The 26454-nt window shown below is 45.2% G+C and overlaps 2 protein-coding genes across 5 annotated transcripts in view; both read right to left on the bottom strand.

The window, feature by feature from the left end:
* The window catches only part of cdc7 (cell division cycle 7 homolog (S. cerevisiae)), a 102329-nt gene extending 92441 nt beyond the window's left edge, over nt 1-9888 (bottom strand). For 2 of the 4 annotated variants that reach the window (XM_072574703.1, XM_072574702.1), the window contains exon 1: nt 9737-9857. The gene's annotated coding sequence lies outside the window, so the exon portion shown is untranslated. Of the gene's footprint in view, nt 1-9736 lie in introns of all 4 variants that reach the window. The other 2 variants (XM_072574701.1, XM_072574700.1) reach the window with 2 other exon arrangements.
* The window catches only part of hfm1 (helicase for meiosis 1), a 193310-nt gene continuing 176551 nt past the window's right edge, over nt 9696-26454 (bottom strand). Inside the window, exon 32 of the mRNA XM_072573276.1 lies at nt 9696-10318. Coding sequence (XP_072429377.1) covers nt 9696-10318 — 623 coding nt within the window. The remainder of the gene's footprint in view (nt 10319-26454) is intronic.

Consider the following 26454-nt stretch of genomic DNA (forward strand, 5'->3'; position numbering starts at 1 on the left):
CTAAAATTCCAATCATGGCTCATAACATACCATGGAAGGGGAGGTGAGACTGCAGAATTTTGGTGGATAGCCAATTTTTCCCAAGATCTTGAAGAATTCTGTTCTGCTGACAGTGTTCAATACTTTAAGGTTTTTGTTAAGACAAAGTAAAAAGTGACATGCTTTGTTGCTTATACTGTTCTTGTAGCTGGCGTATTGAGATCATGACCACATAGATGTCAGCCTGGAAACTGCTCTGTGTTTCTGGATATACTTGGTCTGCAAGCAGATGGAAAAGTGTGGCGCTGGGAAAGCACAGAAGTTCAGGCTGTATCCGAGGAGCAGGCAAGTCGACGTTTTGGGCATAATCCCTTTATCAGGAATGTATTTGTTGTGGAGGGGACAGGCGGAGCTGAGATGTAAATAGGAAAGTGGGGGTGGGGTGAAGGTAGCTGGGAAGGTGATAGGTAGATGCAGATGGGGGTTGATAATGATAGGTCAGAGGGGAGGGTGAAGCAGGTAAGTGGGAAGGAAGATGGACAGGTGGGACAGTTCAAGAGGATGATGCGGAGTTGGAGGATTGAATCTGGGATAAGGTGAGAAGAGGGGAGTTAAGGAAACAGGTGAAGTCAATGTTGATGCCATGTGGTTGGAGGCTCCAGAGGATGAGGCGCTCTCCCACCAGTTGTTGGTTGGCTTAGATTTGACGGTGGAGGAAGCCCAGGACTTGCATGCTCTTGGCAGAGTGGGAGGGAGTGTTGAAGTGGTTGGACAGAGGGTGGTGGGATTGTTTGATGTGTGCGTCCCACTGATGTTCCCTGAGGGGTGGGGATCAAGGGTGGAGGTGCGGGAAGTGGAGAAGATGCACTGGAGGGCATTGTTGACCATGTGGGAGGGGAAATTGCAGTCCCTGAAATAGGAGGCCATCTGTGATGTCCTGGAATGGAACTGCTCTTCCCTGGAGGCAGAGGAATTGGGAGTAAGGGATAGTGTTTTTACAGGAGGGGGGGGGGATGGGTGGTGGGAGGTATAGTCCAGCTAACTGTGGGAGTCAATGAGTTTGAAGAAGATGTCCCTGTTGAGTTGGTCGCTGGAGATGGAGAGGTCCAGAAAAGGGAGGGAGGTGTCTGAGATGGTCCAGGGGAACTTAAGGTCAGGATGGAAGGTGTTTGTGAAGTTGATGAACTGTTCAACCTCCTCATGGGTGCATGAGGTGGCATCAGTACAGTCATCAATGTAGGGGAGGAAGAGGTGGGGGATGGTGCCAGTGTAACTGCAGAAGATGGACTGTCTCATGTATCCGACCAACAGGCAGGCATAGCTGGGGCCCATGTGGGTGCCCGTGGTCTGAAGGAAGTGGGAGCAGATGGACTCATTGAAGTCATTGTTGTTAACTGCTTGATGATGACAAATAGGAGAAAGTGAGGACTGCAGATGCTGGAGATCAGAGCTGAAAATGTGTTGCTGGAAAAGCGCAGGTCAGGCAGCATCCAAGGAACAGGAGAATTGACGTTTCGGGCATCAGCCCTTCTTCAGGAATGAGGAAGGGCTGTTGCCCGAAACGCTGATTCTCCTGTTCCTTGGATGCTGCCTGACCTGCTGCGCTTTTCCAGCAACACATTTTCAGCTGATGATGACAAATACTCAAGGTCATGCGTTTCTGCTGTGGGTCTTCATGTAACTGATGTGATAAGAATGTTATTAATTGGAAACTTAGATTTCAAAGTGTAGAGCTTCACATTTGATTTGTATTTTTGTACTGTTTTGGAGACATAGGTTTAGTTTCATGCTTGAATTCTGAATGATGATATGACATGTATAAATGTGCTCAGATGCATTAAAATTAGGCTTTGAAAAAATCATGTGAATAGTTTACTGCTTTAAAATGAAGGTAGAAGAGAGTAAACATATTGGCTGCGGTTGAGCAATGAGGTGTCCTATGACACAGGGAAACAAACAGAACGTGTTATGCTTTAGAAGAAGAGAAGCATCCAGATGGTCAATAAATGTGCAAGTTTTGCTCAGGGAGAGAAACACAAAAACATAGAAAATAGAAGGAGTAGGTCATTCAGACCTTTGAGCCTGCTCTGCTATTCAAAACGATCATGGGACTGAGTTGAATGATCAGCCATGTTCCCATTTTCCCTCCCAAATTCTTTGATCTCTTTGGCATCCAACTGCTTCTTGAAAACATTAATGTTTTGGTTGCAACTACTTTCTGTGGTAGAAAACTGCAAAGGCTCATCACACTCTGGGTGAAGAAATTTGTTCTCCTCTCAGTCCAAACTGCCCTACCCAGCATCCTTAGACTGATTGTTCGTGCCAGAATCCCCAGTGATCAGAAATATCCCTCCTTTGTTAATTGTGTCTAAACTTGTTAGAATTTTATAGGTTTCTATGAGATATCCCAAAAACTGGGCAAACCACACTACCTGACACTGAACTAGGCACCAAAATGATAACGAGGAGAAAGTGAGGACTGCAGATGCTGGAGATCAGAGCTGAAAATGTGTTACTGGAAAAGCGCAGCAGGTCAGACAGCATCATACTGAAGAAGGGCTCATGCCCGAAACGTCGATTCTCCTGCTCCTTGGATGCTGCCTGACCTGCTGCGCTTTTCCAGCAACACATTTTTCAGCTGGGGATTTCAAATGTTCACCAAGTGACTCAGCAGCATTACTACTGATCAGCTTCTGTTAGAATGGGTGATGAGGGAACCAACAAGAGTAAAATTATCCATTTTAAAAAATATAAATATAACACAATAAAAAACCCTAAAGAACTGTCGATGCTGGAAATCGGAAACAAAAACAGAAATTGCTGGAAAAGCTCAGTTGGTCTGGCAGCATCTGTGGAGAGAAATCAGAGTTAACGTGTTGCAGCTCATGACACGTCAGAACTGGACCCAAAATATTAACTGTGCTTTCTCTACACAAATGCTGTCAGACCTGCTAAGCTTTTCCAGCAATTTCTGTTTTTGTTTCATACTCTACTTAATCCTTACCAATCTACCTGCTGCAGATTCCTCTGCCCCTGACAGTATTGGTAAGAGAGACCATCTCTCAGTCCTTGTGGAGACTACAGAAGAACCTTGATTATCCGAATGACATGAGCAGGGTGTATTTTGTTCAGATAATCGAATGCTGGGTAACACAATTTAGCTAAGCATCGGAACCTTGCGATAATCCAAAATTCGGACAATTGAGGTTCCTCTGTATATCTCACCTTTACATTGAGAGTATCTCACATTATGTTCTGCAACACTATCACCTTTCGAAATGGCTTGGATTTGAACAGATCTAGCAACACAAGATTGGGCATGCTTGAGATGCCATGGGCTATCAGCAGTGACAAAATCATACTCCAGTACATTGCCCACTCTACCATTAACATCAAGCCAGGGAAACAACCCTCGTTGAGTAAAGAGTGCACGAGAGTATGTCAGGAGCAGCACTGGGCAAACCTAAAAATGAGATGAATGATGATGCTGTCACTTTAAGAGATTGTAAGGCAGAGGTATTGAGCTGTCACTAAGAAAGTAAACAATTTGTACAGCCTTGGGGTTTTTTTTAAAGAAGCTGGAACAATGCAAACAGCCTGGGTGTGGCCAGCTCTTACAGACCAAGCTTTCTAGTTTTTAAACTTTTTAAAAATTGTAGAATCCCTACATTGTGGAAACAGGCCCGTCGACCCAACCAAGTCCACACCGACCATCTGAAGAGTAACCCACCCAGACCCATTCCCTGACCCTATTACTCTACATTTATCCCTAACTAATGCACCTAACCTACACATCCCTGAACACTATGGACAACTTAGCATGGCTAATTCACCAAACCTGCACATCTTTCGACTATGGGAGGAAACCCACGCAGACATGGGGAGGATGTGCAAATTTGGGCAGATGCCCAAGGCCAGAATCGAACCCGGGTGCCTGGTGCTGAGAGGCAATAGTGCTAAATGCTGAACCACCCTTTAATCCTGTATTATTTGAGTATCCGTTCTTCTAGAATACGTTGTATAGGTGGTTCTCCTCTGTTTTCCGAAGTTCATCTGTGCTGCAGTGTGTGGTGGCTCGTTGGAATAGTGTTCTGATACAGCTTCGTTTGTGTATGTTGGGATAGTTGCTGGTATAGTTAAGTATTTGGTCAGTGTTTGTCGGTTTTCTATATACACAGGTTTGTAGTTCTTCGTTGTCCTTTCTTTCGACTGTAACGTCCAGGAATGCAAGTTTGTTGTCGGTTTTTTCCTCCTTGGTGAACTTTATGCCTGTGAGGGTGTTGTTGATGATGTTAAATATCTCTTCTATCTTGTTTCGAAGCTGTATCAGAACATTATTCCAATGAGCCACCACACACAGCAGCACAGACGAACTTCGGAAAACAGAGGAGAACCACCTATACAATGTATTCGAGAAGAACGGATACTCAAAAAAATACAGTCCGCAGATTCCTCAAAAACAAGCAGACCAAACACAGCCAGAAACCCAAAACACCTTACCATACATCAAAGAAGTTTCAGAAATGACAGCCAGACTACTAAGACCCCTTGGAATCCTAGTAGCACACAAACCCACCAACACTCAAACAAAAACTAACAAACTTAAAAGACCCAGTACAACCCATGGACAAAACCAACGTCATCTACAAAATTCCATGCAAGGACTGCCACAAACACTACGTAGGACAAACAGGAAGAAAGTTAGCCACCAGGATACACGAACACCAGCCAGGCACAAAAAGACACAACCCTCTCTCCCTCGTAGCCCTACACACGGATAGAAAAAAAACACCATTTCGACTGGGACAACACATCTATCCTGGGACAGGCTAAGCAAAGACATGCCAGAGAATTCCTAGAGGCCTGGCACTCCAACCACAATGCCATAAACAAACGCATAGATCTAGATGCCATCTATCAACCCCTCAGAAAACAAACAGGAAATGACATCACCACAAACCCCAGGAACCCCATCCAGGACAAACATATAAATAGAAAGCAGGAGACAACAGCTTTGCTTCACTTGGAGGTCGCCCCTGATGATGTTACCTAGCCAGGTAATGAAACGTCTGGATATCAAACCTACAGCTAAGCGAGCAAAGTTACACCCTAAACCTCAACCTGAGCTACAAACCTTGCAGTTAAGTCATTCTAAATTCCTCTTTATTTTATTTGCATTTAACTATAATGCTTAAACAAATTATTTTGCTTAACATCAAGTAGTTTGATCAGTTGCATCGTGTCTGGAAGACAGCACTTCACATCTATCTTCAAAATAAAAACTTTGAGTCTAGGCTACCTTCCCAAAATATTTGGGGGGGGGGGGGGGTGGGGGGGGTGGAGGAGGAGGAATCTGATCTGGTCCATAACAAGTGCCAATCTGGTGAAACTGCAAAACAGGACTGTGTGCCAAAAATATCTGAAGCAACAGACAGAGCTAAGTGATTCCACAGTCCTGCCATATCTATTCATGAATAGTGATTTGATTAGATTAGATTACTTACAGTGTGGAAACAGGCCCTTCGGCCCAACAAGTCCACACCGCCCCGCCGAAGCGCAACCCACCCATACCCCCTACTTAACACTACAGGTAATTTAGCATAGCCAATTCACCTGACCTGCACATCTTTGGACTGTGGGAGGAAACCAGAGCATCCGGAGGAAACCCACGCAGACACGGGGAGAACGTGCAAACTCCACACAGTCAGTCGCCTGAGGCGGGAATTGAACACGGGTCTCTGGCGCTGTGAGGCAGCAGTGCTAACCACTGTGCCACCGTGCCGCCCTAAAATATTTAGTGGTGGACATTAAACCACTTTTTGGAGGAGGTGGCTCCATAAGTATCCCAGTCATCAATGACGGAAGAGCCCAGTACTTCAGCACAAAAGATAAGATTGCAGCAAATGCAACAACCTTCAGCCAGAAGTGAAGAGTGGTTGATCCATCTCCAGGAAATTTCCAGCATCACAGGCCAGTCTTCAGCCAATTTGATTCACTCTCTATGTGATATGTAAGAAATACTTGGAGGCATTCGATATGGAAAAGGATATGGTCCCTGACAACATTTCAGCAAGAGTACTGAAGACACATCCTCCAGAAGTTGGCAGAACCCTCGCAAGCTGTACCAGTACAGTTACAATGTTGGCAGTTACCCGATAATATGGGAAGACTACCAGGTATGTCCTGTACACAAAAATACAGGACAAATCCAACCCAAACAATTACTGCTTCATCAGTCCCCTCTCCCTCATCAGTAAATTGATGCAAGTTACCATCAACAGTGCTATCGAGCAGCACTGACAATAATCTGCTCTATGACACTCAGTTTGGGTTCCACAAGGACCAAAGTTCATGACTTTATTCCAGTTGCTGCCCAAAATCTGAATTCCAGAGGCGAGGTGAGTGTGACTACATTCGAGAGCAGGGTCATGGAAATCTCCAAAACTGGAGTCACTGAGAATTGTGGGGGTGGGGGGGGTGTGTCAATTCTGTACTGGTTGGGGGTATACCTGACACAAAGGTGGGTCATTGAGATGGTAGGAGCTCAGTCATTTCATTTTCAGGACTTCTCTGCACAAGTCAAAAGCCTGGAACTCCTCCTTTTATGGTATTGTGTGTTCACTGGTACTTTCGGCCTGCCCTTTCTTGAATTGAGGTGTTGTACTTGCGAATTTTCAATCTGATGAAACAGGAATCTAGGATTTTAGATTGCATAACAAATGCAGCTACTATCTCTGCAGCCATTTTGTTCAAGACTGACAGAACGTGCCATCCAGACCAGAGGACTTGTCAGACTTTATTTCTAATTGTTTCCCATTACTTCTTTCTCGGTAAGTGTGATTTGTTTAAGTTTCTTTGATGCATTTACATCTTGATCTTCAACTACTGGTTTTTGATTTCTAATGTGATGTTACGGACCAGGCCAGACCCCCTCAAAATATTTTAACAACATTGCCTAGATCCTAACTTTTCTTGTTTTAAAAGCAGATGTGAAGTGGATTTTCCAAATGTGACACAGCTGATCAAATCACTTGGCTTTAAGCAAAACAGAATTTATTTAAACACTACAGTTGAAACACGAACAAAAGAAAACAGAATTTAGAATATCTTAACTATTGGAAAACTTAACCAATCCAATACAGCAACTTAACTAACGAGCTGTTCAATCCAGTAAAGCTCCATAAACACATCCCTTGGCAAAAAGGTAAAGTGAAACACAGCCTTACAGGCAGGAGGGAACAACTTCCAAAGAGGCTTCAAAGACGCTAAACCTTGGAACCTTTTCTCTGGACTCCAGCACCCGCGACTGCTACAGCTAAACCAAACAAGAAAAAACCTGAACTGGGAGAACGGTCACTGTTAAACTAGACACTTCAGTGCCTCTGCCTTTACCACTTCTCTTTAAAAAAAGTTATTTTGTCCTTATTTTTTTTCCAAGTGACAGCATTGTCACAGTGAAGACAGACAAAATAAACTGTTTGATGTTTCCACCAGATCAGTGTTTTCTATTAATAATTCCACTGTCTTGCCCTCCAAGGGAGGTACACTCACATCAGTAGTTTATTTTTCTACGGAGTGCCAACAAATATTTACAATCTGTGTTTAAGACGATAAGCTAGTTTTCTCTCAATTCTTTGAATTCTCTTTTTTGTGATTTTGTCCTTGTTGCTTTAAAAAACACATGACTGAAGCTTTTCATTTTGCACTCACCAGGTCAATTAACAAGAGCAAAGTCAAGGCAAAACAATATTTGTACTGTACAAGGAGTTCTGATTGCTAAGCAAGCAGTGTCTGATGTGTTGAACCACTGTCTAGATTAGAGTGGTGCTGGAAAAGTACAGCAGGTCAGGCAGCATCCGAGGAGCAGCTGGACCTTCTGTGCTTTTTCCAGCACCACTCTAACCTAGACTCTGGTTTCCAGCATCTGCAGTCTTCACTTTTACCCATGTTGAACCACTGCCATGGAAAATGCACCAATTAATAATAACTGACAGCTAACTGCCAGCTTTGTTTAAATTTTAGCCAGACAGGTTGACTCTGATTGGCTAAGGGACTGCCCTTAGAAAAGGAATCAGAGAATTTCTGTCAACATTTTGATGCTGAAACAGGGGCAATGAGTATAAATATCCTGTCTGTTGTGAATAGGGTCCTGTGTATCAATATATGTAGCTTCCAGTATATGCTAATCCTACATTGGTTGTTGGCATAAGGAACCACAAAGACTAAAACTGCATTCCCCAAAACAGCTTGAACACTGCCATGTAGTGATTTAGTCAGTTTGTTCACCCATCTCTCTTGCCCACAAGCTGTGTGAAGCCACAGCACAGCAGTGTCCACACCTCAAGACGACATCAGCTGGAAAGCACTTTAGGACATCCAGTGTTTGTGGGAGGCACTATATAAATGCAAGTCTGCACTTCATTGGCATTGGCATTGATTTGATTGACTAACGTCAGCCCAAGAACTAAGGCAGCTCTTGGATTTTGTCTGGACGTGGAGGCGGAATATCTCCTTCAACGAAAAGGACCAGATTATCCAATTTATTTCCCAGCTTCTTGAAATAACTCCGGAGGCCGGTATTCAGTTTCCAAGTGACTCTTTATTTACACGTGGAGAGTCCTTCACACTGATCCAGCTTCCTCAAAGCCAGCTCTGAGTGAACAGAACCTCTGACAGTCCTGTTTACAGTATATCTGTCAACAAAGGACTCCCTGATTGGTGAAAGCTGGTACAATTATGACATTTAAAATGCATCTAGACAGGAAAGGCTTAGAGAAGTATTGGTCCAAATGCTGGCAAATGGGACTATTTTTTATTTAGACATCTGGCAGACATGGGCGAGTTGGGTTGAAGGGTCTATTTTTGTGCTGTCCATCTCCATAACTGAACTAGATGAACAATTTCAAATCAGGGAACTCATTCTATGAGAGTCCACCTGACTGACCTCATTCCAATCACTATACCCCTGTCAGCAGATTACTGGAGATTGGAGTTGTTTTAATTATCCAAAGTATCAAAGAAAAACCCTCAGATAAAATTTCAGCAATTAACCTTCAAACCATCAGCTGAATGTATTATTACCCATTGACACTGGGGCATGAAACTGCTGAGGAACTGGTGGACTGGGCATGGGAAATTGCCCATAGTGTCCACCTCACCTGCACATCCTTGGACAAAGTTAAAAATAACATACCTGGTTATACTCCAGCAGGTTTAATTGGAAACACCGGGTTTCGGAGCACTGCTCCCTTGGCAACCACCTGATGAAGGAGCGTCGCTCCGAAAGTTAGTGCTTCCAATTAAACCTGTTGGACTATAACCTGGTGTTGTATGATTTTTAACTCCGTACACCCTAACCGGCATCTCTAAGTCAGGTTAGGATGGGTTAGTCATGGGTAGGGCAGCGTTACAGGAATTGTGTAGGTCTGGGTTGGATGATGTTTGGAGGGCCAGTATAGACTCGATGGGCTGAATGGCTTGCTTCCAGACTGTAGAGATTCTAATGACTGTATAATCAATGAGGCAAAAAGAACAATCCCACTCTCCCACACCTAATTTTGCCTTATTTTAACCTGCGGGTTGATTTGATCGTTCGGATACTGTTAAACGGAGACATTTCTGACTGAATTAAAAGGAGGAATTTGTTTCACTTCAGAGGAGGCCGTCCACATTCAGGCCCCCGGTCTGAGAGAGTCCTCCCCGAGACAAAGCCCATCTCACACACGGCCCAGCACCGTCTTCAAAAGGCGGCTCTTACCCAAGGAAAGTGAACACCGACAACCGACACAAGTCCGGACCGAGCGACGCACACAAACGGACAAAGCGCCAAAATGCCCGCCGAAAGTAACTCCGCCCCCCGGCCCCGGAGGACCGGCACTTACCCGCCCTGGACACTGGATAACCGATACCCCCGCCCGGGACACCGGATAACCGATATCCCCCACCCCCCCAAACCCGGACACTGGATAACTGATACCTCCCCCCCCCGCCCGGGTTACTGGATAACCGATACCCCCGCCCGGGACACTGGATAACCGATACCACCTGCCCTGGACACTGGATAACTGATACCCCGCCCGGGACACTGGATAACCGATACTCCCGCCTGGGACACTGGATAACCGATACCACCTGCCCTGGACACTGGATAACTGATACCCCGCCCGGGACACTGGATAACCGATTACCCCCGCCCTGGACACTGGATAACTGATACCCCGCCCGGGACACGGGATAACCGATACCTCCCGCCCTGGACACTGGATAACCGATACCTCCCGCCCTGGACACTGGATAACCAATACCCCCTGCCTGGAACGGTTAACTGATACCTCCCGCCCTGGACACTCAATAACTGATAACTAAGCAAAAGTGTGGACTCCAGATGCTGGAGATCAGAGTCTAGATCAGAGTGGTGCTGGAAAAGCACAGCATGTCAGGCAGCATCCGAGGAGCAGGAAAATCAACATTTTGGGCAGAAGCCCTTCATTAGGAATGAAGGCAGGGAGCCTCCAGGGTGGAGAGATAAATGGGAGGGGATAACTAATACCTCCCCACCCCAGAGACTGGATAATTAATCTCTTCCCACACTGGATAACCAATACTGGTTTCAGTTCAGAAACCAACATACCCATTCCAGGTCTTTTTCAGTATATAACTTCAGTTGGATCATACTGTAAACTTTTGCGATAAATTCTGTGTCTAACGACCTTATACTCCACAACCACCTGATGAAGGAGCAGTCCGAAAGCTAGTGCTTCCAAATAAATCTATTGGACTATATTCTGGTGTTGTGTGATTTTTAACTTTGTACACTCCAGTCCAACACTGGCACCTCCAAATCATCCTTGCTCTGAACCTGAGATAACTAACCCCTTCCTGCCCCGGACACGAGACAACTGATAATTAATCCCTGCCCACTTCAGACCATGGAGTGGGCAGCCTCCCCACCCCAGATAACTAATCTGTCCCAGATACTGAATAACTAATATCACCCCACACTGGATAACCAATACTCCTTGCCCTGCACCTAAATACCTCCCCATTCCAGACTCTGAATAACTAATAACTCACTGCCCTGGACCCCAGATAACTGATAACTAATTCTTCCCCGCCACAAACCCTGAATAACTAATGCCTCCTCCCCTTGGACCCTGGATAATTTACTCCTCCCCACAATGAACCCTGGATAACCAACACATCCCTACCATGGACTATCACCTCCCAACCCAGATCACTGACATCAGCTAACTTCCTGACCCGGACTATGGATAACGAACACCTCCCCACCCCAGATCATACACACCTTCTCGCCCTTACCACAGATAAACACATATCCCTTCCCCTAAACCTGATAACTGACACTTACCCACCCTGTCCCTGATAACTAACACCTCCCCACTCTAACCCTGGATAACACATACCTCCTTGTGAGGACCTTGGATAAACCACAGATCCCTGCCCGTGAACTCCCACCCCATCTTTGTATAATCTGCACTTCTTACCATGGATCCTGTGAAGCCCGCACCTCCTGCTCCAGACTCCAGACAACTTGACAGCTTGTCCCAAAGCCTGGTAACTGACACCATCCCACCCGGGACTCCTAAGTTCTCTTACCTTGATCTAAGTAAGTATGTTTTGGCTGTGGAGGGAATGCAATAAAAGTTTACCTGACTGATTCTTGGGATGTCAGGACTGGCGTATGAAGAGAAACTGGATCACTGTGCCTGAACTGCGGCACGGTGGCACAGTGGTTAGTACTGCCGCCTCACAGCACCAGGAATGCAGGTTCAATTCTGGCCTTGGGTGGTTGTCTGTGTGGAGTTTGCGCATTCTCCCCATGTCTGCATGGGTTTTCTTCAAGCGCTCCGGTTTCCTCCCACAGTCCAAAGATGTGCAGATCAGGTGAATTAGAACATAGAACATAGAAAATTACAGCGCAGTACATGCCCTTCGGCCCTCGATGTTGTGCCGACCGAAGCCTACCTAACCTACACTAGCCCAATAACCTCCATATGCTTATCCAATGCCCGCTTGAATGACCATAAAGAAAGAGAGTCCACCACTGATACTGGCAGGGCATTCCATGAACTCACAACCCGCTGAGTAAAGAATCTACCCCTAACATCTGTCCTACACCTACCACCCCTTAATTTAAAGCTGTGTCCCCTAGTAACAGCTGACTCCATACTCGGAAAAAGGTTCTCACTGTCAACCCTATCTAAACCCCTAATCATCTTGTACACCTCTATCAAATCGCCCCTAAACCTTCTTTTCTCCAATGAGAACAGCCCCAAGTGCCTCAGCCTTTCCTCATACGATCTTTCTACCATACCAGGCAACATCCTGGTAAACGTCCTCTGCACCCGTTCCAGTTCCTCCACATCCTTCCTATAGTATGGCGACCAAAACTGTACACAATACTCCAGATGCGGCCACACCAGAGTCTTATACAACTGCAACATGACCTCAGGACTCCGGAACTCAATTCCTCTACCAATAAAGCCCAGTACGCCATATGCCTTCTTCAAAGCACTATTTACCTGGGTGGCAACTTTCAGAGATCTGTGTACATGGACACCAAGATCCCTCTGCTCATCCACACTACCAAGTAGCCTACCATCAGCCCAGTAATCCATCTTCTTGTTACTCCTACCAAAGTGAATGACTTCACACTTAGCTACATTGAACTCCATTTGTCACCTTTCTGCCCAGCTCTGCAACTTATCTATATCCCGCTGTAACCTGCCACATCCTTCTTCGCTGTCCACCACTCCACCGACTTTCGTATCATCCGCAAACTTACTCACCCAGCCTTCAAGCCCCTCCTCCAGGTCATTTATAAAAATGACAAACAGCAATGGTCCCAAAACAGATCCTTGTGGAACACCGCTAGTAACTGCACTCCAAGATGAACCTTTACCATCAACTATGACCCTCTGTCTCCTTCCAGCCAGCCAATTCCTAATCCAAACCTCTAATGCACCCTCAATGCCATACCTCCGTAATGTTTGCAGTAGCCTACCATGGGGTACCTTATCGAACGCCTTGCTAAAATCCATATACACCACATCTACTGCTTTACCCTCATCCACTTCCTTAGTCACCTTCTTAAAGAACTCAATAAGGTTTGTGAGGCACGACCTGCCCTTCACAAAACCATGCTGACTATCCTTGATCACATTATTCCTATCCAGATGTTCATAAATCCTATCCCTTACAATTCTCTCTAAGACTTTGCCCACAACAGAAGTGAGACTCACTGGCCTATAGTTACTAGGGATGTCCCTACTCCCCTTCTTGAACAAGGGGATCACATTCGCTATCCTCAAATTGGCCATTCTAAATTGCCCATAGTGTTAGATGCATTAGTTAGGGGTAAATAATGGGTCTGGGTGGGTTAGTCTTCGGGAGGTCGGTTTGGACTTGTTTGGCCGAAGGGCCTGTTTCCACACTGTAGGTAATCTAATCAGATCAGACTATGTTCACTAGAATCTAGAAGAATGAGGGGACCTCACAGATGCCTATAAAATGTTAATAGGACTAGACAAGGTAAAAACAGAAGGGATGTCTTTGATGACTGGGGAGTCCTGAACTAGTGGTTACAGTCTAAGGATGGACCATTTAGAAATTAGATGAGCAGAATGTCTTCACCCAGAGAGTGGTGAGCCTGTGGAATTAGAGCAAATTGTTGAGCCTAAAACATTAAATGATTCCAAGATTGTTGCAGATGTAGTTCTTAGGTGGTCAAAGGTTATCAGGAGAATGTGGGAACAGGGTTCTGAGTTATGTAATCAACTGAGGTCATATTAATTGGCAGAACAAGCTCAAAGGACCAAATGGGCTACTCCTGTTCCCATTGTCAATGTTTCCATGAATAAGCATCACCTCTTGCCTTGGAAACCCTTTCTCTCTGCCGCATACTCAGAATAACACCATCCAGCCTGGGCCCTGGATAATGCTACTTCCAATTGTCATATCAGCTTCAAATGTCTTAATTATCCCAGTTAGATTTAAGTCGAAATCATTGAAAAGTAAGGGACCCAATACTGGGCCACCACACACCATCTGGAGATATTGGAACAGATGAATGGAACACCTTTGGGCTCACCCATCTCTGGGCTCATAGCAGAAACAGTGATGAAAAGATTGAAACAAACAGCCCTACCACAAATCCAACCCAAACTCTGGATCAGATACACAGATGACACTTTTGTACCATTAATCCTGCTAATTATGTTGCGTGGCGCTTTTCCCGCCATGCTTTCAATCTAAATTGTTTGGGATGTATCATGCTTGAGGTGGTACCTTGCCTGACAGCATGCAATACCACGAGTTGCTTTTGTGGGGTGGCGCAGTAGCTCAGTGGTTAGCAGTGCTGTCTCACAGCGCCAGGGTCACAGGTTCGATTCCAGCCTCAGGCGACTGTCTGTGTGGAGTTAGCACATTCTCCTCGTGTCTGCGTGGGTTTCCTCCGGATGCTCCAGTTTCCACCCACAGTCCAAAGATATGCAGGCCAGGTGAGTTGGCCATGTTAAATTGCCCGTAGTGTTAGGTGCATTAGTCAGAGGGAAATGGGTGTGGGTGGGTTACTCTTCAGAGTGTCGGTGTGGACTTGTTGGGTCAAAGGACTTGTTTCTATACTGTAGAGAATCTAATCAAACACAATTAGCGGGTAAATAAATGAAAATATTCGGGTGGCTCAGTGGTTAGCACTGCTACCTCACAGCGCCAGCGACCTAGGTTCGATTCCAGCCTTGGGCAACTGCCTGTGTGGAGTTTGCATGTTCTCCCCGTGTCTGCGTGGGTTTCCTCCGGGTGCTCCGATTTCCTCCCACAGTCCAAAGATGTGTAGGTTAGGTGAATTGGCCATGCTAAATTGCCCATAGCATTAATGAGAAGGAAATGGGTCTGGGTGGGTTACTCTTCAGAGGGTCGGTGTGGACTTGTTGGGCCGAAGGGCCTGTTTTTACACTGTAAGTTATATAATATAATACAAAAGAGAACAGAAATCGAGAACACACCAGATCATCAATACCATACTCACAGGGATCATATTTACAAGAGAGGAGAAAACCAAAAATCAACTCCCATTCCTGGATGTGATGGTACAATGAACACAGAATGGTGAATGCACCACAAAAGTGTATAGGAAAGCCACACACACTGACCAGGTCCTTGAATTAAAACAGCAGACACACACAAGAGAAGCTGCGTTAGGATCCTGTTCAAACAGACCACAACACACTACAGCACTTCCAACCTACAAAGAGAAGTACACCTCTACAGAGTCTTCACCAAGAACGGATATCACCGCAACTTCATCTGCAAATGTCCAACAGACAAATAACATGACAAGGACATGCCATGAACCAACACAGGGCAAAAGACCATTATGTGCAAGTCTAACGTAATTTACAAGATTCCATGCAAAGACTGCATAAAACACTACATAGGCCAAACAGCAGACAACGAACAATCTGCATCCATGAACACCAACTAGCCACGAAACACCATGACCAGCTGTCGCTAGTAGCCATACACACGATGACAGGGATCACAAATTTGACTGGGACAACAAAGTGATCATAGGACAAGCTAAACAGAGGAGAGCCAGATAATTTCTAGAAGCATGACACTCATCCATGGACTCTATCACCAAGCACATTGACCTAGACCCAATATCCCGGCCACTACAACAAACAACCGGAACTGGCAACCGGTTTGAGACCAAATAAATTCCAGAAGACACAGTACTTCACAGGAGGCTCCAAAGCACTGAGGATGTCACCAGGACAGAGGACAAAAAGTCTGCAAATCAACTTCCCAGCCTGGTGAATATACCTACAAGCACGACAAGAGATATTGGAAATCTGAAACACAGAAAGTGCTGGAGAAACTCAACTGGTCTGCTAGCATCTGTAGAGATGAAGGCAAAGTTAACGTTTCATTTGCAATGACCTCTCTTCAGAATTGAACTGGGCCAACTGGAGATATCTTGAAGCAACCAAGGCAGATAGGCTATGTCACACCTCTGGGGTAGGTGAGACTTGAACCCAGACCTCCTGACTCAGGTGTAGGAACATTACCACTGTACCATAAAAACCTGCCAGAGCCAACTGGAAACAATCTTCAAATAACAAAAACACCTGTTACATATTCCACTTCTGACCAAATCCTTTTGCTTCCTCCCATTGAGTCAGTTCTGAATCCAAATTACCGTCTTCCTTTGGATGCTGGAAAGTTTTAATTTTCTTACCTAATCCACTCTGCTAAACATCGTCAAATACATTGTTAAAATCAGAGTAGATGACATCACACAGGCTATGATCTTTTCAGTGGCAGTTGGAGTGGGAGGAGCAATGGCGAAGATGGGAAGGTAAATTTTAAATATAAAAACTTACCTTGTGTATAGGTAGAGCGCACACTGAGTGGACTGCTGGGTAAGTGAGGTTTTATATTTGGGTGGTTACTTTACCTGAAACACTACTCGGGTAGTGTCTCCCACCCGTCCTCCTCCTCTAACCAAAACAAAGAAAGGTTCTGTGTGCCGGATTGGTCAGGTGACTAGTTTATTTATTCTTTAGTTTTTCAGTAGTCTCATTGGAAATTTATAATAGTGGGAATGAAGGTTCGGGCGGTTGAATGTTCCTCCTGCAGAATGCGGGAGATAAGGGTCAGCAGTAGTGTCCCTGCTGACTGTGGGAAGTGCACCCAAATCCAGCTCCTCAAAGACTGCGTTAGGGAACTGGAGCTGGAGCTGGATGAACTTCAGATCATTTAGGAAGTGAAGGGGGTTATTGAGAGGAGTTACAGGGAGGTAGTCACACCTCAGGTAAAAGAAGAAAGTAGATGGGTTACCGTCAGGGGACAGAGACGGAACCAACAGGCAGTGCAAGGATCACCTGCGGCGGTTCCTCTTGACAACAAGTAGACCATTTTGGATACAGCTGGGGAGGGGAGCAGGGGGACTTACCAGGGGTAGGCAATGGGGCACAGGTCTCTGGCACAGAGCCTGTCCCTGTTGCTCAGAAGGCAAAGGGGAAGAGGAGCACTGGGGACTCCATAGTTAGGGGGACAGATAGGATGTTCTGTCGGAGGAAGACAGACTCATGGTTGATGTGTTGCCTTCCAAGTGCCAGGGTTTATGATGTCTCTGATTGTGTTTTCGGGATTCTTGAGGGAGAGGGGGAGCAGCCCCAAGTCGTGTTTCAGATAGGCATTAATGATAAAGGTAGGAAGAGAGATGGGGACTTAAGGTAGAAATTCAGGGAGCTAGGGTGTTAGCTCAGAGCTAGAACAAACAGAGTTGTAATCTCTGGTTTGTTGCCTGTGCCACCTGTGAGCGAGGTGAGGAATAGGGAGAGAGAAGAATTGAACACATGGCTACAGGATTGGTGCAGGAGGGAGGGTTTTTGATTCCTAGATAATAGGCGCTTTTTCTAGGGTAGGTGGACCTCTACAAACAGGACGGTCTTCACCTGAACCAAAGGGGTACCAATATCTTGGGGGGGAGATTTGCTAATGCTTTCCAGGTGGATTTAAATTAATTCAGCAGGGGAATGGAACCTAAATTGCAGCTTCAGTATACAGGGGGTTGAGAATAGTGAGGTAAGAAATAAGGTTTCAAGATCGCAAGAAGACATCGGCAAGCAAGAAATTGGTTTGAAGTTTGTCTACTTCAATGCCAGGAGCATCTGGAGTAAGGTGGGTGAACTTGCAGCATGGGTTGGTATCTGGGATTTTGATGTTGTGGCCATTTCGGAGACATGGGTAGAGCAGGGACAGGAATAGTTATTGCAGGTTCCGGGATTTAGATGTTTCAGTAAGAACAGAGAGGATGGTAAAAGAGAGGGTGGTGTGGCATTGTTAATCAAGGACAGTGTTATGGTTGCAGCAAGGATGTTTGAGGATTTATTCGAACGAGATAGTATGGGTTCAGGTAGGAAAAAGGAAAGGAGAGGTCACCCTCTGGGAGTTTTCTGTAGGCCTCTGAATAGTTCCAGAGATGTACAAAAAAGGATTGCAAAGATGATTCTGGATGGGAGCGAGAATGACAGGGTAGTTGTTATGGGGTCTTCAACTTTTCAAATATTGACTGGGAATACTATAGTTCAAGTACTTTAGATAGATCAGTTTTTGTCCAATGTGCGCAGGAGGGTTTCCTGATACAGTATGTAGACAGTCCAACAAGGGGCGATGCCGTATTGGATTTGGTACTAGGTGATGAACCCAGCCAGGTGTTAGATTTGGAGGTATGTGAGCACTTTGGTGATAGTGACCACAATTCGGTTATGTTTACTTTAGTGATGGAAAGATAAAGGTATATACCACAGGGCAAGAGTTATAGCTGGGGGAAAGGCAATAACGATGTGATTAGGCAAGATTTGGGATGCATAGAATGGGGAAAGTAACTGCAGGGGATGGGCACAATTGAAATGTGGAGCTTATTCAAGGAACAGCTACTGCAGATCCTTGATAAGTAGGTACCTGTCAGGTGGGGAGGAAGTGGTTGAGCACGGGAGCCAGGATTTACTAAGGAAGTTGAATCTCTTGTCAAGAGGAAGAAGAAGATTTATGTTAGGATGAGATGTGATGGCTCCGTTGGGGCACTTGAGAGTTACAATTTAGCCAGAAAAGACCTAAAGAGAGAGCTAATAAGAGCCAAGATGGGACATGAGAAATCATTGGCAAATAGGATCAAGGAAAACCCCAAGGCTTTCTATCAGTATATCAAGAATCAAAGAATGACCAGGCTAAGATTTGGACCAATCAAGGGTGGTTGTGGGAAGTTGTGTGTGGAGTCAGAGGAGGTAAATGAATACTTTTCGTCAGTATTGACACAAGTAAAAGACAATGTTGTCGAGGAGAATACTAAGGTACAGGCTACTAGACAAGATGGGATTGAGGTTCACAAGGAGGAGGTGTTAGCAATTCTGGAAAGTGTAAAAATAGATAAGTCCCCTAGGCCAGATGGGATTTCTCTTAGGATTCTCTGGGAAGCCAGGGAGGAGATTGCAGAGTCTTCGGCTTTGATCTTTATATCATCATTGTCTACAGGAATAGTGCCAGAAGACTGGAGGATAGCAAATGTTGTTCCCTTGTTCAAGAAGGGGAGTAGAGACAATGATGGTAATTATAGACCAGTGAGCCTTACTTTGGTTGTGAGTAAAGTGTTGGAAAGGATTATAAGAGATAGGAATTAAAATGATCTCAAAAGGAATAAGTTAGTTAGGGATAATCAACACTGTTTTGTGAAGGGTAGGTCATGCCTCACAAACTTTATTGAGTTCTTTGAGAAGATGACTAACAGGTAGATGAGGTAAAGCAGTTGATGTGGTATATATGGATTTTAGTAAGGCATTTGATAAGGTTCCCTATGGTAGGCTATTGCACAAAATACAGAGGTATGGGGTTGAGGGTGATTTAGCGGTTTGGATCAGAAATTGGCTTACTGAAAGAAGACAGTTACTAGTGGTGCACTGCGATGATCTGTTTTGGGTCCACTGTTGTTTTCCATTTTTATAAATGACCTGAATTTGCAAGTGACACTAAGGTCAGTAGAGTTGTGGATAGTGATGAAGGAAGTTGCAGGTTGCAGGGGGATAAGTTGCAGAACTGGGCTGAGAGGTGGTAAATGGAGTTTAATGCGGAAAAGTGTGAGATGATTCACTTTGGAAGGAGTAATAGAAATGCAGAATACTGGACTAATGGTAAGATTCTTGGTAGTGTAAATGAGCAGAGAGATCTCACTGTGCAGGTACATAGATTCTTGAAAGTTGCCACTCAGGTTGATAGGGTTGTTAAGAAGACATACAATGTGTTAGCTTTTATTAGTAGAGGGATTGAGTTTTGGGACCATGAGGTCATGCTGCAGCTGTACAAAACTCTGGTGCGATTGCACTTGGAGTATTGCATACAGTTCTGGTCACCACATTGTAGGAAGGATGCAGAAGCTTTGGAAAGGATTCAGAGGAGATTTACGAGGATGTTGCCTGGTGTGGAGGGAAGGTCTTACGAGGAAAGGCTGAGGGGCTTGAGGCTGTTTTCATTAGAGAGAAGAAGGTTGAGAGGTGACTTAATTGAGACATATAAGATAATCAGAGGGTTAGATCGGGTGAACAGTGAGAGTCTTTTCCCTTCGATGGTGATGGCTAGCACGAGAGGACATAGCTTTAACTTGAGGGGTGATAGATATAGGACAGATGTCAGAGGTAGTTTCTTTACTTAGAGAGTAGTAGGACACCAGCACCACTCCCCACCTCTTCCTCCGCTACATTGATGACTGCATTGGCGTCACCTCGTGCTCCCGCGAGGAGGTTGAACAATTCATCAACTTCATCAACACATTCCACCCTGACCTTAAATTTACCTGGACCATCTCTGACACCTCCCTCCCCTTCCTGGACCTCTCCATCTCCATTAATGACGACCGACTTGACACTGATATTTTTTACAAACCCACCGACTCCCACAGCTACCTGGATTACACCTCTTCCCACCCTACCTCTTGCAAAAATGCCATACCGTATTCCCAATTCCTCCGCCTCCGCCGGATCTGCTCCCAGGAGGGCCAGCTCCACGACAGAACACACCAGATGGCCTCCTTCTTTAGAGACCGCAATTTCCCTTCCCACGTGGTGAAAGATGCCCTCCAACGCATCACGTCTACATCCCGCACCTCCACCCTCAGACCCCACCCCTCCAACCGTAACAAGGACAGAACGCCCCTGGTGCTCACCTTCCACCCTACCAACCTTTGCATAAACCAAATCATCCGCCGACATTTCCGCCACCTCCAAACAGACCTCACTACCAGGGATATATTTCCCTCCCCACCCCTTTCCGCCTTCCACAAAGACCGTTCCCTCCGTGACTACCTGGTCAGGTGCACGCCCCCAAACAACCCACCCTCCAATCCTGGCACTTTCCCCTGCCACTGCAGGAACTGTAAAACCTGCGCCCACACCTCCTCCCTACCTCTATCCAAGGCCCTAAAGGAGCCTTCCACATCCATCAAAGTTTTACTTGCACATCCACTAATATCATTTATTGTATCCGTTGCTCCCAATGTGGTCTCCTCTACATTGGGGAGACTGGGCGCCTCCTAGCAGAGCGCTTTAGGGAACATCTCCGGGACACCCGCACCAATCAACCACACCGCCCCGTGGCCCAACATTTCAACTCCCCCTCCCACTCTGCCGAGGACATGGAGGTCCTGGGCCTCCTTCACCTCCGCTCCCTCACCACCAGACGCCTGGAGGAAGAACGCCTCATCTTCCGCCTCGGAACACTTCAACCCCAGGGCATCAATGTGGACTTCAACAGTTTCCTCATTTCCCCTTCCCCCACCTCACCCTAGTTCTAAACTTCCAGCTCAGTAACTGTCCCCATGACTTGTCCGGACTTGTCCTACCTGCCTATCTTCTTTTCCACCTATCCACTCCACCCTCTCCTCCTTGACCTATCACCTTCATCCCCTCCCCCACTCACCTATTGTACTCTATGCTACTTTCTCCCCACCCCCACCCTCCTCTAGCTTATCTCTCCACGCTTCAGGCTCTCTGCCTTTAGTCCTGATGAAGGGCTTTTGCCTAAAACGTTGATTTCAAAGCTCCTTGGATGCTGCCTGAACTGCTGTGCTCTTCCAGCACCACTAATCCAGAATCTGGTTTCCAGCATCTGCAGTCATTGTTTTTACCAGGGTTGTGGAACAGCCTGCTTGCAACAATAGTAGACTCGCCAACTTTAAGGGCCATTGGATAGGCGTATGGATGAGAATGGAACAGTGCAGGTTCGATGGGCTTCAGATTGGTTTCACAGGTTGGCGCAACATTGAGGGCCGAAGGGCTTGGAATGCATTGTAATGTTCTATGTCTATGTTGTAATGTTCTAACTCCATCATCACTTCTCATTACCTCCTTAAAAATAAAAGGCATGAAGTCAGACTTCTGTATACAAATCCTTGCTGCTTATCTTTGATCTATGCTTCATTAATATAAAGTATATATTATCCCTCAGAATCTTTCCAAGAACGTTCCCATCACCAAGTTAGGCTGACTAGTCTGTCATTACTCAGGTTATCCAACTTCAAATGACAATCGAACTTTATTGGTCCTCCTGCCCTCTACCTGTAGCTCAAGAAATTTGAAAAAAAGAGATTCAGAGTCTCCATCATTTCCTCCCTAACTATCTCTTAGTGGCATGAGGTATATTTCAACTGGACTAAGCGATTAATTCACTTGTAAAGACCATAAATGCCTTAATTTCCATTGTATGCTATTACCATCCATCATTTCACTCTCCTTGTTCAATGCCTTCTTTTATCTCCCTTTACATGAAAACAGGCATAAGGGACTTGATTTTCAAACTGGGATCGGGGAATACAAGCTGGAATGTTGTCGAGTGCAGTGTCTTTGTCACTTATTCTTTGTTATCTTCAACTGCAACTTCTCTGATTGGGATGACCTCAAATTCCCGTTAGTGACATGGAGTTCAATGAGGACAAGCCTGAAAGGTAGATGGCTACCATGATGGGACTGTTGATCCTCTATAGAATCGAAGAAGCAAGAGAGCAGGGGCAAGTAGCCACATAGTACAGAGAATTGGCCAAATGGTAAACGAAAGGGTATAGAGGGTGGTGAATCTGTGGAACTCATTGCCATAGAAGGCTGCAGAGGCCAAGTCATTAAATGTAGTTAAGACCGAGATAGGTAAGCTCTTGATTAATAAGAGGATCAAGGAATGTGTGGAGAAGGCAGAAGAATGGGGTTGAGAAACATGTCAGCCATTTTCTATCACAAATGGGTGTAAATGGATGTCCAATATTCCGAAAGCATCTCTGCTGTACAGGGCTGGAAATTGATCACAAACAGTTATAATGCACAATGTTGTTGTGAAATACCTCTTTGTTTTGGGAGGATATGTAAAATGTAGTTTTAGAGTATCTGCAGTTTTATCAGTAGGCCAAAAGCCAAACAAAATCAAACCAGGAAGCTTACTAGCCAACAGAGTAAATTACCAAGAACTGGCGAAGGATAATTCTGCTTTTAACGCTGTCCGTGAAAAGTTATTTGGCTATTTTCTGGAAGCAAATAATGGTTATCCAGCACTAATCACCAGATATGCTTAATTAAAGAATTTAACCATTTTTTATTATCTGCATTAAATTACAGAGTTTTGGCAATGTAATTATGAAACTAAGATTGCAAAGAACATTAGTAACATTGGGCAGAATCTTGTATTGGGGGTCTACGTCCAGAGGTAGGCCTGAAAGTAGGATTTACCTTTACTCAGGGACAGTTCAGGCTTTCACATGTGAACATTAGGATTTCAGCTCATTGTACAGGTCGGTGTGTTTGTGTGTAAGTACAACAATGAATCTGATGGACAGGCAAGAAATTCTTTTTGCTGCCATGACCTCTTGGCCGAAGATCTACTTGCTGTATTGAAGGGCCACCCAGAGAGGCATTCAGTTACTGCAAGGGGGACCACGCAGACTGTCTTGGTCAACCCCTCCCCAAAAGTACTCAAGCCAGAGTAGAACCTGGCCTTGTCATTTAGTGACACCTTGCTAAAGGTTCTGCATCAGGATGTCAAGAAAGACTGCAGGGAATAATTTCGGCTTTCATAACATTGAATGGACTGTATCAGTTTAAAGTCAAGAGTGCGGTGCTGGAAAAGCACAGTAGGTCAGGCAGCATCTGAGGAGTAGGAGAATCAGATGCTGCCTGACCTGCTGTGCTTTTCCAGCACCACACTCTCGACTCTGATCTCCAGCATCAGCAGTCCTCACTTTCTCCCTGTATCAGTTTAAAGTCGTGCCATTTGTTGTGAAAAATGCACCAGCCACATTTCAGAGACTCACCAATAAGGTCATTGACGGATTACCAAATTGTGTAGTTTATATTGATGATGTGGTGATTTTTAGTCACACATGGAAGGAACATTTGTAATGTTTATCGAACTTGTTCGATCTACTTCAAAAGGCAGGCTTGATGCTAAACCTGGCTAAAAGTGAATTTGCCAAAGACCAAGTCACCTTCGTGAGCCATGTTATTGACATGGACAAATGGCCCATGAATGCAAAAACAAAGGTAACTGGGGAGTTTTCCATACCATTGACAAAAAAAAAGCAATACTACAATTCCTGGGATTGAGTGGATTTTATCAAAAACGTCATTTTTTTAGCGGTCTATTTGGGAATTTAAAACAGTGGGAATGGAGGTTAGGGCAGTTGAATGTTCCTCCTGCAGAGTGTGGGAGTACACCCAACTCCAGCTCCTTGGGAACCGTGTTAGGGAACTGGAGCTGGAGCTGAAGGAATTTCAGATCATTCGGGAGGGGGAGGGGGTTATTGAGAGGAGGTACAGGGAGGTAGTTACTCCACAGCTACGTGAAGAAGGTAGATGGATTATTGTCAGGAGTAGGAAAGGGAACTGGCAGGCAGTGCAGGGATCTCCTGTGGTGATTCCCTCAACAACAAGTATTCTGTTTTGGATACAGTTGTGGGGGACAAATCTACAGGGGATGGGAAACTGAATTGTACTTCCAGTGTACAGGAGGTTGAGGGTAGTGAGGTCAGGGATAGGTTTACAAGGTAATGAGAGGGCACCGGCAATCAGGATGTTAGTTTGAAATGTGTGTACTTCAATGCCAGGAGTATCTGGAATAAGGTGGGTGAACTTGCAGCATGGGTTGGTACCTGGGATTTCGATGTTGTGGCCATTTAGAGACATGGGTAGAGGAAGGACAGGAATGTTGTTGTGGATTCCAGGAATTAGATGTTTCAGCAAGAACAGAAATGATGGTAAAAGGGGGAGGTGTGGCATTGTTAATCAAGGGTAGTATTACAGCAGCTGAGAGAACATTTGAGGACTCATCCGCTGAGGTAGTTTGGGCTGAGGTTAGAATCAGGAAAGGAAAGGTCACCCTGTTGGGAGTTTTCTATAGGCCTCCGAATTGTTCCAGGGATGTAGGGGAAAGGATAGCAAAGATGACTCTTGATAGGAGTGAGAGTAACATGGTAGTTGGTTATGGGGGACATTAACTTCCCAAATATTGACTGGGAATACTATAGTTCAAGTAGTTTAGATGGGCCAGTTTTTGTTCAATGAGTGCAGGAGGGTTTCCTGACACAGTATGTAGACAGGCCAACAAGGGGTGAGACCACATTGGATGTGATACTGGGCCAGGTGTTAGATTTGGAGGTAAGTGAGCACTTTGGCAATAGTGACCATAATTCAATTATATTTACAATAGCAATGGGCAGGGATAGGTATTTACTGCAGGGAAGGAGGTATAACTGGGGGAAAGGCAATTATGATGGGATGAGGCAAGATTTAGGATGTAAAGGATGGGGAAGTAAACTGTAGGGGATGGACATACTTAAAATGTGGAGCTTATAGAACATAGAACATTACAGCGCAGTACAGGCCCTTTGGCCCTCAATGTTGCGCCGACCTGTCATACCAATCTGACGCTCATCTAACCTACACTATTCTATTCAAGGAACAGCTACCGTGGGCCCTTGATAAGTATACAGGCAAAAGTGAGGACTGCAGATGCTGGAAACCAGAGTTTAGATTAGAGTGATGCTGATGAAGGCTTTTGCCCGAAATGTCGATTTTCCTGCTCCTTGGATGCTGCCTGACCTGCTGTGCTTTTCCAGCACCACTCTGACCAAAACCTTGATAAATATATATGTAGTTGTTGACAGAGGGAGCCATGGTTTACGAAAGAAGTTGAAGCTCTTGTCAAGAGGAAGAAGAAAGTTCATGTGAGGATGAGGCGTGAAGGCTCAGTTAGGGGGCTTGAGAGTGATAAGTTCACCAGAAAAGATCTAAAGAGAGGGCGAAGAAGAGCCAGGAGGAGACATGAGAAGTTGTTGGTGGATAGGAGCGAGGAAAACCTAAGGCCTTCTATAGGTATATCAGGAATAAAAGAATGACTAGAGTAAGATTAGGGCCAATCAAAGATAGTAGTGGAAAGTTGTATGTGGAATCTGTGGACATGGGGAAGCACTTGATGAATACTTTTCATCAGTATTTCCATTGGAAAAGGGCAATGTTAGTGAGAATATGGGGTACAGACAACAAGATTAGATGGGATTGAGGTCGACAAAGAGGGGGTTTTAGCAGTTCTGGAAGATCTGAAAATAGATAAGACCCCTGTGCTGGATGGGATTTATCCTCGGATTCTCTGGAAAGCCAGGAGGAGATTGTAGAGCCTTTGGCTTTGATCTTTATGTCATCATTGTCAACAGGAGTCGTGCCAGAAGACTGGAGGATAGCAAATGTTGTTCCTTTGTTTAAGAAGGGGAGTGGAGACAACCCTGGTAATTATTAGCCAGTGAGCCTTACTTCAGTTGTGGGTAAGGTGTTGGAAAAGGTGATAAGAGATAGGATTTATTATCAGCTGGAAAGGAATAATTTGATTAGGGATAGTCAACACGGTTTTGTGAAGGGTAGGTCATTC

Source organism: Chiloscyllium punctatum, chromosome 7 (genome assembly GCF_047496795.1).
Source record: "Chiloscyllium punctatum isolate Juve2018m chromosome 7, sChiPun1.3, whole genome shotgun sequence".
In the NCBI taxonomy this organism is placed as follows: Eukaryota; Metazoa; Chordata; class Chondrichthyes; order Orectolobiformes; family Hemiscylliidae; genus Chiloscyllium; species Chiloscyllium punctatum.